The sequence below is a fragment of the Aegilops tauschii genome, chromosome 5 (genome assembly GCF_002575655.3).
Source record: "Aegilops tauschii subsp. strangulata cultivar AL8/78 chromosome 5, Aet v6.0, whole genome shotgun sequence".
Taxonomy (NCBI): Eukaryota; Viridiplantae; Streptophyta; class Magnoliopsida; order Poales; family Poaceae; genus Aegilops; species Aegilops tauschii.
In genome coordinates, this window is record NC_053039.3 from 13,087,077 (window position 1) to 13,105,039 (window position 17,963).

Below are 17,963 nucleotides of genomic sequence, written 5' to 3' on the forward strand. Positions count from 1 at the left end.
TGATCGCCATCAAGATTGCAGTGTGCAAGTTCAAGTGGTGCATCATGAAGAACAGTACTGATGAAGAGATCAAGTACTTGAAGCTTGTCGTCCATTTGGTGGCAATGGACTTGTGAAGATGTGTCGAAGAGTGGCTCACCCATAGTGGAGTATGGGGGAGAATTCTACTAGTCTTCGTCGAGCCAACACAATCAAGAAAGGTGGTCCATCCCGAGGAGGACAAGATCGTCATCATCTAGCTCAAGTGGATTATAGCAAGGCAAAGGTTTGCCCTTAATAGGTTTTCTATTTTACCGGTCGCATGGTGTTAGTTGGGAGACCGGATTTTAGGATCGATTGTCATACTATCAAGGGGGGCTCTCAAGCGAGTGCTTGATCGTATCACTCATAGAGAGCTCAAACCATTGCATCCTTGGCATCATCTTTCTTGGTTCGTGTTTGGTGTTTTTATTTTTGAGTTTTAGAGCTTATGATCATCTTCATGACAAGCTTGAGTTCATCGAAAACGGAGTTCACATGCATCTTCTATGATGTTTTCAATGTTGGGGTTTTTGTTCTTCGTTCATAGAGGTTTCGCATCTCTATACCTTTGCATTTTTCTACTGCCTCTTCTCACTATACAACAAGATTGAGTTTGCTCAATTCAGAGCTTATTTGTAAAGTTATGGCAGTTCTGGTTTTCCTGCATCCATCTGTTTTACTTAGGTCTTTGTTGCACTCTAGCGGTAGTACCGCTCTGGTCTGCGGTAGTACCTCTTGCGCGGTACTTCCGGCCTTCTACTACCGTAGGAACCTCTGGTTATATTATTGCTTTTGTATCCTTTTCCACTCAGGGGAAGTAGAGTGGTACTAGGGCGTAGTAGTACCACTTAGTACCGCTCCGGCGGCGCTACCACCTCGATGCTTTTTGCTATTGCACTGCTACTACTGAAACTACCTCACTAAGTGGTAGTACCGCTCCCAGGAGCAGCAATACCACTTGTGTCCGGGCTGTGGGCATAACGGTTTGATTTTCCCCACCTATAAAAGGGGGTCTTCTTCCCCACTGGTTCTTATCTCTTGAGCTCGTGTTCTTCCCCCATTGTTGACCTTCTTCGAGCTTGCTAACTCTAAATCCTTCAATGATTCTTGCTAGTTCTTGAGGGAAAAGAGAGAGGAGATCTAGATTCACATTTCCACCAATCACTTTCTCGTCTTTCTGAGGGGAACCCCTTGGATCTAGATCTTTGAGTTCTTGGTGTTCTCCTTCTTGTTCTTCCTCTCATATTCCTCCATAGCTTCCGTTGCTTTGATGAGATTTGAGAGTGAGGGACTTGGGCACTCCGTGTGCCCTTGTCATTGCATTAGTTGCATCGATTTGAGTTCTCCACGGTGATACATGGAAGTGAAAAGTTTAGAAGCTTATTACTCTTGGGTGCTTGGTACCCTAGAGCTTGTCCCTCTTGGGTGCTTGGGTGCCCTAGACGGTTGGTGGTGTCTCGGAGCTCAATCATAGTGGCGTAAAGCTCCGGGCTTGCGTCGGGGTCTCTAATTAGGTTGTGGAGATTGCCCCAAACAATTTGTACGGGTTCCGGTGACCGCCCCCAAGGGTTGCCAAAGTGTACGGGTTCGGTGACCGCCCCCCAAGGGTTTCCATTTGTACGGGTTCGGTGACCACCCTCAAGGGTCCCTTAGTGGAATCATGGCATCTTGCATTGTGCGAGGGTGTGAGGAGATTACAGTGGCCCTAATGGCTTCTTGGGGAGCATTGTGTATCCACACCGCTCCAAACGGAGATTAGCATCCGCAAGGGTGTTAACTTCGGGATACATCGTCGTCTCCGCGTGCCTCGGTTATCTCTTACCCAATCCCTTTACTTATGCACTTTACTTTGTGATAACCATAGTATGACATGATATATATCTTGCTATCACTTAGTTGTTTATCTTGCTTAGCATAAGTTGTTGGTGCACATGGGTGAGCCTAGTCGATTTAGGTTTTGTGCTTGACAAATTAAATGCTAGTTTTATTCTGCATTTGTTCAAGCCTAAAACGCCACCCCTCCCCTAACATTCACGATCTTTCAGCTGCTGGGCAGGGTTGAGCCCGGCCAACCAGCAGATGTGGCTGCGCCGGCGGTCGGTCCACAAGTGAAATGCGAGCGTATGCGAAAGGTAAGTAGATATCCAAATCCAAAAGATAAGTGGGTATGTTTAGGGTGGCACGCCTGGGCTCTCCATCTTGCTGCAAGATGCACATACTCAAAAAATTATCCAAACGGTGTCTTACAAAATGACGAAATATCCCACATGCTATATCATTTGTTTTGTTACCAAAGCATGACATGAGTATGGAGTAACTCATTCAAAAACATCTCACATACTCTTGCAGCATTGTGCTTGAAAATGCTACTCTAGTGCCAGGCTGTGAACTGCCATTTTCCATTTCCCATGAATTGCATCAGTCAATCTTGCCAGAGAATTAGCCATCAAACAGCTCAAAGGCGGTAAACCTCACATGATGAGAACATTGGTCAACCATGGATTAATTATATGTCCATACAACATGGCATCCAATCTGCATGCATATCAGCCTTAACATATACATCTAATCTGCATGACGGTACAACCTGAACCATATAGTCTCTCAAGGGGGAACAAATCGAGTCCAAATTTGCCCAATCCAGTGTTAACTCTGTTCATGAGGAATAAGGCAAAAGGATATGGGCTTTACCAACAGACAGTAAGTCATGCGTGCGTGAATCCACGACGTACATACAGTATCCGGAAACGGCATGCGCTATTGCAAAACACTAGATATGTCCACATGATAGGATAATATGAACATGCACCCGATAGTGGGATGTATTTTCCCTAATGTACACGCTATACATTTGCTTGTAACAAAAGCATAAAGAACATCAGTTCTCGGACATCGTCACAAGTTGTGTATTGCTTAACGCACTGCAAACGCGCGAGAGGTACCTGTAAAATGCTCAATCGACCCTATCAGCGGCTTGGAGGCACCAAAATCCCATAGCCCATAAACACCAGGGACAACATCTTCAGGAATGGTCCACTCCAGCGTCGCAAAGCTCTCCGGACTGAGTTTCGAAGGCCTCGACCACTTGAATCGCAAAGACCAATCATCATCGTCGTAGCCAGGAATCCAGTTGTCACCATTCAGCCTCTCAACGAGCGCGAAGGTACCGTCTGTTAGAAGATCATTCCTTGGACAGGCCGTATGGAACGTAGCATTCACGGTACTGCCCTTCCGAAAGTCTGAGTTTGCTGTGATGTCGGAGCTGACATCCCCAAAGTGAACACCAGGAGGAGTCGAGTCGAGAATGACAACTAATAGCAGTCCAATTTGCTTGTCCAACATGTCAGGAGGTAGGGTGTTTGTTTGGTGGGATCCTTTGTTTGCAACCATAGGGTCCATAGCCGTGGCAATTTTCTGAAACTCTTGAATGTATGCACTCAAGGTTTGGGGACCGTACAATGTCGACGCACCCTGCAAAACACATATTCACTCCAATGAATCATTCATGCATTTTATATGTTTGATGGAACAATAACTGGAAATTCAGGTCACCGAGATATCAGATCTTTAGCCAACTACCATAATTATGGAACGTTTATACCAAAAAACCAAATGGAATATATTTAGGGGGGGAGGGGGATACCGAAGCAAAAAATCACATACCTGTTAAAAATCAATATTGAGCATGCACGTGTTAAACATCCTTGGGCGTGTCATTGGGCGCATTGTAACGTATCTTAGCAGGAGTCCTTCGGTTGTAGGCTAGGAGGTTTATCTTCTGTAACCATAACCCTATCTCTTCCTAGCTTGATCTCCAAGTTGTAACCTCTCCTATAAGCTCTCAATTGTATGCGTTATCAGGGACTCGCGCCCCTGCCTATAACATGCACGGCGCCCCTCTTGATGAGGTAAGACGTTTTCCGCTTCGCACATGGTAGTCAGAGCCTTTCCTTTTCCCATCTAGAGCTTCTGTCGAACCCATCTAGCCTAGCCATGTCTTCCTCCGGCTCCTTCTCGCCTAGTCTCAATAGTCAGCTTACAGAGAAGTTGTCTCGCACGAATTACGTGTTGTGGCGCACGCAGATCACACCTCAGATGCGCGGTGCCGGTGTCTTCGGCTACGTCGACGGCACCGACCCGGAGCCGGCCAAGCTCCTCGTCACCACCAAGGATGGCAAGGAGACTTCATTGCCCAACCCTCTCCACCCTATATCGGTACGGGAGGATCAACAGGTCCTTGGCTACCTGCTGAATAACCTCACAAAAGAGGTCCTCGTCACGGTGACCATGCTCACCACGGTGGGCGCGCTCTGGACGATGGTTGCTGCCATGCTCTCGTCAAAATTGGCGAGTCGCATCAACAACATCCGCACCTCCCTCATCAACGCGCAGAAGGGTAACCTCTCGGTTGCCTCCTACTTCGCCGTCATGCGTGGCTATGCCGATGAGCTGGGCGCGGCGGGCAAAGCTATCCAGGATGATGAGCTTGTCTTGTACATCATTCATGGGCTGGAGGCGGACTATCAACCTCTGGTGTCTGCTCTCGACGCCTGTGTCACACCTGCGACCCTCGATGAGCTCTTCGCCATGCTGTCCAACTTCGACCAGCGCATGGCCTAGTACCACGGCTCCGGCGGCTTCAAGTCTTCTACCAACATGGCGTCTCGCGGCCGGGGCGGTGGATCCCTCTCGCGTGGCTCTCCCCGCTACAAGGGGTGATCTGGTGGCGGCGGCGGGAACGACCGTGGCCTGATACGTCTCCAACGTATCTATAATTTTTGATTGTTCCATGCTATTATATTATCTATTTTGGATGTTCAATGGGCTTTGTTATACACTTTTATATTATTTTTGGGACTAACCTATTAACCGGAGGCCCAGCCAAAATTGCTGTTTTTTTTGCCTATTTTAGTGTTTCGAAGGAAAGGAATATCAAACGGAGTCCAAACGGAATGAAACCATCGGGAACGTGATTTTCTGAACAAACGTGATCCAGAGGACTTGGAGTGGACGTCAAGCAATCAACGAGGAGGCCACAAGGCAGGGGGCGCGCCTACCCCCCTGGGCACGTCCTCCACCCTCGTAGGCCCCTCGTAGCTCCACCGACCTACTTCTTCCTCCTATATATACCTACGTACCCCGAAAACATCAGCAGAGGAGCCAAAACCCTATTTCCACCGCCGCAACCTTCTGTACCCGTGAGATCCCATCTTGGGGCCTTTTCCAGCGCTCCGCCGGAGGGGGCATCGATCATGGAGGGCTTCTACATCAACACCATAGCCTCTCCGATGATGTGTGAGTAGTTTACTTGAGACCTTCGGGTCCATAGTTATTAGCTAGATGGCTTCTTCTCTCTCTTTGGATCTCAATTCAAAGTTCTCCTCGATTCTCTTGGAGATCTATTCGATGTAATCTTCTTTTGCGGTGTGTTTGTCGAGATCCGATGAATTGTGGGTTTATGATCAAGATTATCTATGAGCAATATTTGAATCTCCTCTGAATTCTTTTATGTATGATTGGTTATCTTTGCAAGTCTCTTCGAATTATCAGTTTGGTTTGGCCTACTAGATTGATCTTTCTTGCAATGGGAGAAGTGCTTAGCTTTGGGTTCAATCTTGCGGTGCTCGATCCCAGTGACAGTAGGGGAAACGACACGTATTGTTGTTGCCATTGAGGATAAAAAGATGGGGTTTATATCATATTGCATGAGTTTGTCCCTCTACATCATGTCATCTTGGTTAAAGCGTTAGTCCGTTCTTATGAACTTAATACTCTAGATGCATGCTGGACAGTGGTCGATGTGTGGAGTAATAGTAGTAGATGCAGGCAGGAGTCGGTCTACTTGTCACGGACGTGATGCCTATATACATGATCATACCTAGATATTCTCATAACTATGCTCAATTCTATCAATTGCTCGACAGTAATTTGTTCACCCACCGTAATACTTATGCTCTTGAGAGAAGCCACTAGTGAAACCTATGGCCCCCGGGTCTATGCTCTATCATATTAATCTACTGTTATTTCTATTACCGTTTATTTTGCTTTCTTTACTTTTAGTCTTTATCATAAAAATACCAAAAATATTATCTTATCATCTCTATCAGATCTCAGTTTTGCAAGTGGCCGTGAAGGGATTGACAACCCCTTTATCGCGTTGGTTGCAAGGTTCTTATTTGTTTGTGTAGGTGCGTGGGACTTGAGCGTGGTCTCCTACTGGATTGATACCTTGGTTCTCAAAAACTGAGGGAAATACTTACGCTACTTTACTGCATCACCCTTTCCTCTTCAAGGGAAAACCAACGCAGTGCTCAAGAGGTAGGAAGAAGGATTTCTGGCGCCGTTGCGGAGGAGTCTACGCACAAGTCAAGACATACCAATTACCCATCACAAACTCTTATCCCTCGCATTACATTATTTGCCATTTGCCTCTCGTTTTCCTCTCCCCCACTTCACCCTTACTGTTTTATTCGCCTTCTTTTCCGTTCGCCTTTTTTTGCTTGTCTCTTGTTGCTTGTTGCCTTTATGGCCCTGCCTAGATTTGGTGATCTTCACGTTAAAAGGTTGGAAGAGATTGAAAGCAACGTCAGAAGCTTTATGACTTGACAATTTGAGCATAATAATTTCTTTAGAAATGAGCTTAAGGAACAAAAAGGCTTTATGGAGTACATGAATAAAGAGCTTGATGACATGTCTAAGGAATTTTATGGTTTGAAATCTCAGATTGCTCATCTTGAAAAAATAATAGCCGAAATTTCGGATAAGCAGGCCACCTTAGTTAATAAGATGGCCGCTAAACCAGAAAGTTTTTATGAAAATAAAGATGAAGATCTAAAAGTTATTGATGTGTCTCCTATTAAATATTTGTTTTGCAATATGAATCTTGATAATGATGGGACTGGAGATGAGTCAACTTTAGTTAAAAGGCGTCCCAATAATTCGGAGTTTTTAAATCTTGATGCAAAAATTGGTAAAGGTGGGATTGAAGAGGTTAAAACTTTACATAGCAATGAACCCACTATCTTGGATTTCAAGGAATTTAATTATGATAATTGCTCTTTGATAGATTGTATTTCCTTGTTGCAATCCGTGCTAAATTCTCCTCATGCTTATAGTCAAAATAAAGCCTTTACTAAACATATCGTTGATGCTTTGATGCAATCTTATGAAGAAAAACTTGAGTTGGAAGTTTCTATCCCTAGAAAACTTTATGATGAGTGGGAACCTACAATTAAAATTAAAATTAAAGATCATGAATGCTATGCTTTGTGTGATTTGGGTGCTAGTGTTTCCACGATCCCAAAAACTTTGTGTCATTTGCTAGGTTTCCGTGAATTTGATGATTGTTCTTTAAACTTGCATCTTGTGGATTCCACTATCAAGAAACCTATGGGAAGAATTAATGATGTTCTTATTGTTGCAAATAGGAACTATGTCCCCGTATATTTTATTGTTCTTGATATAGATTGCAATCCTTTATGTCATATTATTCTTGGTAGACCTTTCCTTAGAACGATTGGTGCAATTATTGATATGAAGGAAGGGAATATTAGATTCCAATTTCCGTTAAGGAAAGGCATGGAACACTTCCCTAGAAATAAGATTAAATTACCTTATGAATCTATTATGAGATCCACTTATGGATTGCCTACCAAAGATGGCAATACCTAGATCTATCCTTGCTTTTATGCCTAGCTAGGGGCGTTAAACGATAGCGCTTGTTGGGAGGCAACCCAATTTTATTTTAGTTCCTTGATTTTTGTTCCTGTTTAGTAATAAATCTTTGATCTAGACTATGGTTAGATGTGTTTTTATGTTTTAATTAGTGTTTGTGCCAAGTGAAACCTATAGGATCTTCTTGGATGATAGTTATTTGATCTTGCTGAAAATTCTAGAAACTTTCTGTTCACAAAAACAATTGTTTAAAATCACCAGAACGTGATAAAATACTGATTCCAATTGCAGTAGATCAATAACCAAATAATCTAGGTCTTCCTATTTTGGTAGATTTTTCTGAGTTCCAGAAGTTTGCGTTAGATACAGATTGCTACAGACTGTTCTGTTTTTGACAGATTCTGTTTTTCGTGTGTTGTTTGCTTATTTTGATGAATCTATGGCTAGTAAAAGAGCTTATAAACCATATAGAAGTTGGAATACAGTGGGTTTAACACCAATATAAATAAAGAATGTGTTCATTACAGTACCTTGAAGTGGTGTTTTGTTTTCTTTCCATAACGGAGCTCACGAGATTTTCTGTTAAGTTTTGTGTTGTGAAGTTTTCAAGTTTTGGGTAAAGATTTGATGGATTATGGAACAAGGATTGGCAAGAGCCTAAGCTTGGGAATGCCCAAGGCACCCCAAGGTAAAATTCAAGTACAACCAAAAGCCTAAGCTTGGGGATGCCCCGGAAGGCATTCCCTCTTTCGTCTTCGTCTATCGGTAACTTTACTTAGGGCTATATTTTTATTCACCACATGATATGTATTTTTCTTGGAGCGTCTTGTATGATTTGAGTCTTTGCTTTTTAGTTTACCACAATCATCCTTGCTGTACACACCTTTTGAGAGAGACACACATGATTCGGAATTTGTTAGAATACTCTATGTGCTTCACTTATATCTTTTGAGCTATATAGTTTTTGCTCTAGTGCTTCACTTATATCTTTTAGAGCACGGTGCTGGTTTTATTTTATAGAAATTATTGATCTCTCATGCTTCACTTATATTATTTTGAGAGTCTTAAACAGCATGGTAATTTGCTTTATTTGTGAAATTAATCCAAATGTGATAGGCATCGAAGATGAGCATAATAAAAACATCCATATTGAGTTCATTGAATATCATGAGAAGTTTGATACTTGATAAGTGTTTTGAGATATAAAGGTGGTAATATTAGAGTGTGCTAGTTGAGTAATTGTGAAATTGAGAAATACTTGTGTTAAGGTTGGCAAGTCCCGTAGCATGCACGTATGGTGAAAGTTGTGTGACAATTTTTACACATAAGGTGTTCTTTTATTGCTTTCCTTATGAGTGGCGGTCGGGGACGAGCGATGGTCTTTTCCTACCAATCTATCCCTCTAGGGGCATGCGTAGTAGTACTTTGCTTCGAGGGCTAATAAAATTTTGCAATAAGTATATGAGTTCTTTATGACTAATGTGAGTCCATGGATTATACGCACTCTCAACCTTCCACAATTTTCTAGCCTCTATGGTACCGTGCATTGCCCTTTCTCGCCTTGAGAGTTGGTGCAAACTTTGAAGGAAATATGCCCTAGAGGCAATAATAAAGTTATTATTTATTTCCTTATATCATGATAAATGTTTATTATTCATGCTAGAATTGTATTAACCGGAAACATAATACATGTGTGAATACATAGACAAACAGAGTGTCACTAGTATGCCTCTACTTGACTAGCTCGTTGATCAAAGATGGTTATGTTTCCTAGCCATAGACATGAGTTGTCATTTGATTAATGGGACACATCATTAGGAGAATGATGTGATTGACTTGACCCATTCCGTTAACTTAGCACTCGATCGTTTAGTATGTTGCTATTGCTTTCTTCATGACTTATACATGTTCCTATGACTATGAGATTATGCAACTCCCGTTTACCGGAGGAACACTTTGTGTGCTACCAAACGTCACAACGTAACTGGGTGATTATAAAGGTGCTCTACAGGTGTCTCCGAAGGTACTTGTTGGGTTGGCGTATTTCGAGATTAGGATTTGTCACTCTGATTGTCGGGGAGGTATCTCTGGGCCCTCTCGGTAATGCACATCACTTAAGCCTTGCAAGCATTGCAACTAATGAGTTAGTTGTGGGATGATGTATTACGGAACGAGTAAAGAGACTTGCCGGTAACGAGATTGAACTAGGTATTGAGATACCGATGATCGAATCTCGGGCAAGTAACATACCGATGACAAAGGGAACAACGTATGTTGTTATGCGGTCTGACCGATAAAGATCTTCGTAGAATATGTGGGAGCCAATATGAGCATCCAGGTTCCGCTATTGGTTATTGACCGGAGACGTGTCTCGGTCATGTCTACATAGTTCTCGAACCCGTAGGGTCCGCACGCTTAACGTTTCGATGACAGTTATATTATCAGTTTATATGTTTTGATGTACCAAAGGTTGTTCGGAGTCCCGGATGTGATCACGGACATGACGAGGAGTCTCGAAATGGTCGAGACATGAAGATTGATATATTGGAAGCCTATATTTGGATATCGGAAGTGTTCCGGGTGAAATCGGGATTTTACCGGAGTACCGAGGGGTTACCGGAACCCCCCGGGCGCTTAATGGGCCATAGTGGGCCTTTGTGGAGAAGAGGAGAGGCGTCCAGGGCAGGGAAAGGGAGGGAGTCCCCCTTTCCTTCCTCTCTCCCTCCTCTTTCCCCTCCACTCCTAATCCAACTAGGAAAAGGGAGGGAGTCCTACTCCCGGTGGGAGTAGGACTCCACCTGGCGCACCCCTCCTGGCCGGCCGCACCTCCCCCCCTTGCTCCTTTATATACGGGGGCAGGGGGCACCCTAGAGACAGAACAATTGATCGTTTGATCTTTTAACCGTGTGCGGTGCCCCCCTCCACCATAGTCCACCTCAATAGTACTGTAGCGGTGCTTAGGCGAAGCCCTGCGTCGGTAGAACATCATCATCGTCACCACACCGTCATGCTGACGAAACTCTCCCTCAACACTCGGCTGGATCAGAGTTCGAGGGATGTCATCGGGCTGAACGTGTGCTGAACTCGGAGGTGCCGTGCGTTCGGTACTTGATCGGTCGGATCGTGAAGACGTATGACTACATCAACCACGTTGTGCTAACGCTTCCGCTTTCGGTCTACGAGGGTACGTGGACAACACTCTCCCCTCTCGTTGCTATGCATCACCATGATCCTGCGTGTGCGTAGGAAATTTTTTGAAAATACTCCGTTCCCCAACAGTGGCATCCAAGCCAGGTTTTATGCGTTGATGTTATGTGCATGAGTAGAACACAAGTGAGTTGTGGGCGATACAAGTCATACTGCTTACCAGCATGTAATACTTTGGTTCAGCGGTATTGTTGGATGAAGCGGCCCGGACCGACATTATGCGTACGCTTACGCGAGACTGGTTTACCACCGTGCTTTGCACACAGGTGACTAGCGGGTGTCAGTTTCTCCAACTTTAGTTGAACCGAGTGTGGCTATGCCCGGTCCTTGAGAAGGTTAAAACAGCACTAACTTGACGAACTATCGTTGTGGTTTTGATGCGTAGGTAAGAACGGTTCTTGCTCAGCCCATAGCAGCCACGTAAAACTTGCAACAACAAAGTAGAGGACGTCTAACTTGTTTTTGCAGGGCATGTTGTGATGTGATATGGTCAAGACGTGATGAGATATAAGTTGTTGTATGAGATGATCATGTTTTGTTGAAGTTATCGGCAACTGGCAAAAGCTTTATGGTTGTCTCTTTATTGCATAAGATGCAAGCGCCAAATAATTGCTTTACTTTATCGCTATGCGATAGCAATAGTTGCAAGAGCAATAGTTGGTGAGACGACCATGTGACCACACATTGATATAGATCAAGATGATCGAGATCATGGTGTCATGCCGGTGACGATGGAGATCATGACCATGCTTTGGAGATGGAGATCAAAGGCATAAGATGATGATGGCCATATCATGTCACATATTATGATTGCATGTGATGTTTATCTTTTATACATCTTATTTTGCTTAGTTCGGCGGTAGCTTTATAAGATGATCTCTCACTAAATTTCAAGGTATAAGTGTCCTCCCTGAGTATGCACCGTTGCGAAAGTTCTTCGTGCTGAGACACCACGTGATGATCGGGTGTGATAGGCTCTACGTTCAAATACAACGGGTGCAAAACAGTTGCACACGCGGAATACTCAGGTTAAACTTGACGAGCCTAGCATATAACAGATATGGCCTCGGAACACTAAGACCGAAAGGTCGAGCGTGAATCATATAGTAGATTTGATCAACATAAATGATGTTCACCATTGAAACTACTCCATCTCATGTGATGATCGAACATGGTTTAGTTGATATGGATCACGTGATCACTTAGAGGATTAGAGGGATGTCTATCTAAGTGGGAGTTCTTAAGTAATATGATTAATTGAACTTTAATTTATCATGAACTTAGTCCTGGTAGTATTAGCATATCTATGTTGTAGATCAATAGCTCGCGATGTTGCTCCCCGTTTAATTTTATATGTTCCTAGAGAAAACTAAGTTGAAAGATGTTAGTAGCAATGATGCGGATTGGATCCGTGATCTGAGGATTATCCTCATTGCTGCACAGAAAATTATGTCCTTGATGCACCGCTAGGTGACAGACCGATTGCAGGAGCAAATGCAGATGTTATGAACGTTTGGCAAGCTCGATATGATGACTACTTGATAGTTTAGTGCACCATGCTTTACGGCTTAGAATCGGGGCTTCAAAGACGTTTTTGAAACGCCACGGAACATATGAGATGTTCCAAGAGTTGAAATTAGAATTTCAGACTCATGCCCATGTCGAAAGGTATGAGACCTTTGACAAGTACTTTGCCTACAAGATGGAGGAGAATAGCTCAACCAGTGAGCATGTGCTCGGATTGTCTGAGTACTACAATTGCTTGAATCAAGTGGGAGTTAATCTTCCAGATAAGATAGTGATTGACAAAGTTCTCTAGTCACTATCACCAAGTTACTAGAACTTCGTGATGAACTATAATATGCAAGGGATAACGGAAACGATTCCCAAGCTCTTCGTGATGCTGAAATCGACGAAGGTAGAAATCAAGAAAAGCATCAAGTGTTGATGGTTGACAAGACCGCTAGTTTCAAGAAAAGGGTAAAGGGAAGAAGGGGAACTTCAAGAAGAACGGCAAGCAAGTTGCTACTCAAGTGAAGAAGCCCAAGTCTGGACCTAAGCCTGAGACTAAGTGCTTCTACTGCAAAGGGACTGGTCACTGGAAGCAGAACTACCCCAAGTATTAGTCGGATAAGAAGGATGGCAAAGTGAACAAATGTATATTTGATATACATGTTATTGATGTGTACTTTACTGGTGTTTATAGCAACCCCTCGGTATTTGATACTTGTTCAAGTTGCTAAGATTAGTAACTCGAAACGGGAGTTGCAGAATGAACAGAGACTAGTTAAGAGTGAAGTGACAATGTGTATTGGAAGTGGTTCCAAGATTGATATGATCATCATCGCACACTCCCTATACTTTCGGGATTAGTGTTGAACCTAAAATAAATGTTATTTAGTGTTTGCGTTGAGCATGAATATGATTTGATCATGTTTATTGCAATACGGTTATTCATTTAAATTAGAGAATAATTGTTATTCTGTTAACATGAATAAAACCTTCTATGGTCATACACCCAATGAAAATGGTTTGTTGGATCTCGATCGTGGTGATACACATTTTCATAATATTGAAGCCAAAAGATGCAAAGTTAATAATGATAGTGCAACTTATTTGTGGCACTGCCGTTTAGGTCATATTGGTGTAAAGCGCATGAAGAAACTCCATGCTGATGGACTTTTGGAATCACTTGATGCTTGCGAACCATGCCTCATGGGCAAGATGACTAAGACTCCGTTCTCCGGAACAATGGAGTGAGCAACTGACTTATTGGAAATAATACATACTGATGTATGCGGTCCGATGAGTGTTAAGGCTCGCGGCAAGTATCGTTATTTTCTGACCTTCACAGATGATTTGAGCAGATATGGGTATATCTACTTGATGAAACACAAGTCTGAAACATTTGAAAAGTTCAAAGAATTTCAGAGTGAAGTGGAGAATCATCGTAACAAGAAAATAAAAGTTTCTACGATAAGATCGCAGAGATGAAATATTTGAGTTACGAGTTTGGTCTTCAGTTAAAACAATGTGAAATAGTTTCACTACTCACGCCACCTGGAACACCTCAGTGTAATGGTGTGTCCGAACGTCATAACCGTACTTTATTAGATATGGTGCGATCTATGATGTCTCTTACCGATCTACCACTATTGTTTGGGGTTATGCATTAGAGACAGCTGCATTCACGTTAAATAGGGCATCATCTAAATCCGTTGAGACGACACCGTATGAACTATGGTTTGGCAAGAAACCTAAGCTGTCGTTTCTTAAAGATTGAGGTTGCAATGCTTATGTGAAAAAGTTCCAACCTGATAAGCTCAAACCCAAATCGGAGAAGTGCGTCTTCATAGGATACCCAAAAGAAAATGTTGGGTACACCTTCTATCACAGATCCGAAGGCAAGATATTCGTTGCTGAGAAAGGATCCTTTCTAGAGAAGGAGTTTTTCTCGAAAGAAGTGAGTGGGAGGAAAGTAGAACTTGATGAGGTAACTGTACCTGCTCCCTTATTGGAAAGTAGTTCATCACAGAAATCTGGTCCTGTGACTACTACACCAATTAGTGAGGAAGCTAATGATGATGATCATGTAACTTCAGATCAAGTTACTACCGAACCTCGTAGGTAAACCAGAGTGAGATCCGCACCAGAGTGGTATGGTAATCCTGTTCTGGAGGTCATGTTACTTGACCATGACGAACCTATGAACTATGAGGAAGCGATGATGAGCCCAGATTCCGCGAAATGGCTTGAGGCCATGAAATCTGAGATGAGATCCATGTATGAGAACAAAGTATGGACTTTGATTGACTTGCCCAATGATCGGCGAGCCATTAAGATTAAATGGATATTCAAGAGGAAGACGGACGCTGATAGTAGTGTTACTATCTACAAAGCTAGAATTGTCGCAAAAGGTTTTCGACAAGTTCAAGGTCTTGACTACGATGATAGTTTCTCACTCGTATCTATGCTTAAGTCTGTCCGAATCATGTTAGCAAATGCCGCATTTTATGAAATCTGGCAAATGGATAAACAAAACTACATTCCTTAATGGATTTATTAAAGAAGAGTTGTATATGATGCAACCAGAAGGTTTTGTCAATCCTAAAGGCGCTAACAAAATATGCAAGCTCCAGCGATCCATCTATGGACTGGTGCAAGCATCTCAGAGTTGGAATATACACTTTGATAAGTTGATCAAAGGATATAGTTTTATACAGACTTGCGGTGAAGCCTGTATTTACAAGAAAGTGAGTGGGAGCACTACAACATTTCTGATAAGTATATGTGAATGACATACTGTTGATCAGAAATAATATAGAATTATTCTGCAAAGCATAAAGGAGTGTTTGAAAGGAGTTTTTCAAAGAAAGACCTCGGAGAAGCTACTTACATATTGAGCATCAAGATCCATAGAGATAGATCAAGACGCTTGATAAGTTTTTTCAATGAGTACATACCTTGACAAAATTTTGAAGTAGTTGAAAATGGAACAGTCAAAGAAAGAGTTCTTGCCTGTGTTACAAGGTGTGAAATTGAGTAACACTCAAAGCCCGACCACGGCAGAAGATAGAAAGAGAATGAAAGTCATACCCTATGCCTTGGCCATAGGTTCTATAAAGTATGCCATGCTGTGTACCAGATCTATTGTATACCCTACACTGATTTTGGCAAGGGAGTACAATAGTGATCTAGGAGTAGATCACTGGACAGCGGTCAAAATTATCCTTAGTGGAATAAGGATACGTTTCTCGATTATGGAGGTGACAAAAAGGTTCGTCGTAAAGGGTTACGTCGATGCAAATTTTGACACTGATCCAGATGACTCTAAGTCTCAATCTAGATACATATTGAAAGTGGGAGCAATTAGCTAGAGTAGCTCTGTGCAGAGCATTGTTGACATAGAAATTTGCAAAATACATACGGATCTGAATGTGGCAGACCCGTTGACTAAACTTCTCTCACAAGCAAAACATGATCACACCTTAGTACTCTTTGGGTGTTAATCACATAGCGATGTGAACTAGATTATTGACTCTAGTAAACCCTTTGGGTGTTGGTCACATGACGATGTGAACTATGGGTGTTAATCACATTGTGATGTGAACTATTAGTATTAAATCACATGGTGATGTGAACTAGATTATTGACTCTAGTGCAAGTGGGAGACTGAAGGAAATATGCCCTAGAGGCAATAATAAAGTTATTATTTATTTCCTTATATCATGATAAATGTTTATTATTCATGCTAGAATTGTATTAACCGGAAACATAATACATGTGTGAATACATAGACAAACAGAGTGTCACTAGTATGCCTCTACTTGACTAGCTCGTTGATCAAAGATGGTTATGTTTCCTAGCCATAGACATGAGTTGTCATTTGATTAACGGGATCACATCATTAGGAGAATGATGTGATTGACTTGACCCATTCCGTTAGCTTAGCACTCGATCGTTTAGTATGTTGCTATTGCTTTCTTCATGACTTATACATGTTCCTATGACTATGAGATTATGCAACTCCCGTTTACCGGAGGAACACTTTGTGTGCTACCAAACGTCACAACGTAACTGGGTGATTATAAAGGTGCTCTACAGGTGTCTCCGAAGGTACTTGTTGGGTTGGCGTATTTCGAGATTAGGATTTGTCACTCTGATTGTCGGGGAGGTATCTCTGGGCCCTCTCGGTAATGCACATCACTTAAGCCTTGCAAGCATTGCAACTAATGAGTTAGTTGTGGGATGATGTATTACGGAACGAGTAAAGAGACTTGCCGGTAACGAGATTGAACTAGGTATTGAGATACCGATGATCGAATCTCGGGCAAGTAACATACCGATGACAAAGGGAACAACGTATGTTGTTATGCGGTCTGACCGATAAAGATCTTCGTAGAATATGTGGGAGCCAATATGAGCATCCAGGTTCCGCTATTGGTTATTGACCGGAGATGTGTCTCGGTCATGTCTACATAGTTCTCGAACCCGTAGGGTCCGCACGCTTAACGTTTCGATGACAGTTATATTATGAGTTTATATGTTTTGATGTACCGAAGGTTGTTCGGAGTCCCGGATGTGATCACGGACATGACGAGGAGTCTCGAAATGGTCGAGACATGAAGATTGATATATTGGAAGCCTATATTTGGATATCGGAAGTGTTCCGGGTGAAATCGGGATTTTACCGGAGTACCGAGGGGTTACCGGAACCCCCCGGGGGCTTAATGGGCCATAGTGGGCCTTTGTGGAGAAGAGGAGAGGCGGCCAGGGCAGGGCCGCGCGCCCCTCCCCCCTAGTCCGAATAGGACAAGGAGAGGGGGGCGGCGCCCCCCTGTCCTTCCTCTCTCCCTCCTCTTTCCCCTCCACTCCTAATCCAACTAGGAAAAGGGATGGAGTCCTACTCCGGGTGGGAGTAGGACTCCACCTGGCGCGCCCCTCCTCGCCGGCCGCACCTCCCCCCTTGCTCCTTTATATACGGGGGCAGGGGCACCCTAGAGACACAACAATTGATCGTTTAATCTTTTAGCCGTGTGCGGTGCCCCCCTCCACCATAGTCCACCTCGATAATACTGTAGCGGTGCTTAGGCGAAGCCCTGCGTTGGTAGAACATCATCATCGTCACCACACCGTCGTGCTGATGAAACTCTCCCTCAACACTCGGCTGGATCAGAGTTCGAGGGACGTCATCGGGCTGAACGTGTGCTGAAGTCGGAGGTGTCGTGCGTTCGGTACTTGATCGGTCGGATCATGAAGACGTACGACTACATCAACCGCGTTGTGCTAACGCTTCCGCTTTCGGTCTACGAGGGTACGTGGACAACACTCTCCCCTCTCGTTGCTATGCATCACCATGATCCTGCGTGTGCGTAGGATTTTTTTTTGAAATTACTGCATTCCCCAACAAACTTCTTCGGTGCTTCCAAACCCCGTTATATGATACGTCTATCACACATAAACCTCGTTATATCTTCCTCAAAGCAGCCACCATACCTACCTATCATGGCATTTCCATAGCCATTTCGAGATATATTTCCATGCAAGTTACCACCGTTCCG

The 17,963-nt window shown here is 43.3% G+C and overlaps 1 protein-coding gene across 1 annotated transcript in view; it reads right to left on the minus strand.

Annotated features, from left to right (window-relative positions):
* Positions 1–2,748: 2,748 nt before the first annotated feature.
* Positions 2,749–17,963, minus strand: part of LOC109766002 (neutral ceramidase-like) — an 84,011-nt gene continuing 68,796 nt past the window's right edge. Inside the window, exon 5 of the mRNA XM_020324772.3 lies at positions 2,749–3,492. Within this exon, the coding sequence (XP_020180361.1) occupies positions 2,935–3,492 (558 nt within the window). The 3' untranslated portion in view covers positions 2,749–2,934. The remainder of the gene's footprint in view (positions 3,493–17,963) is intronic.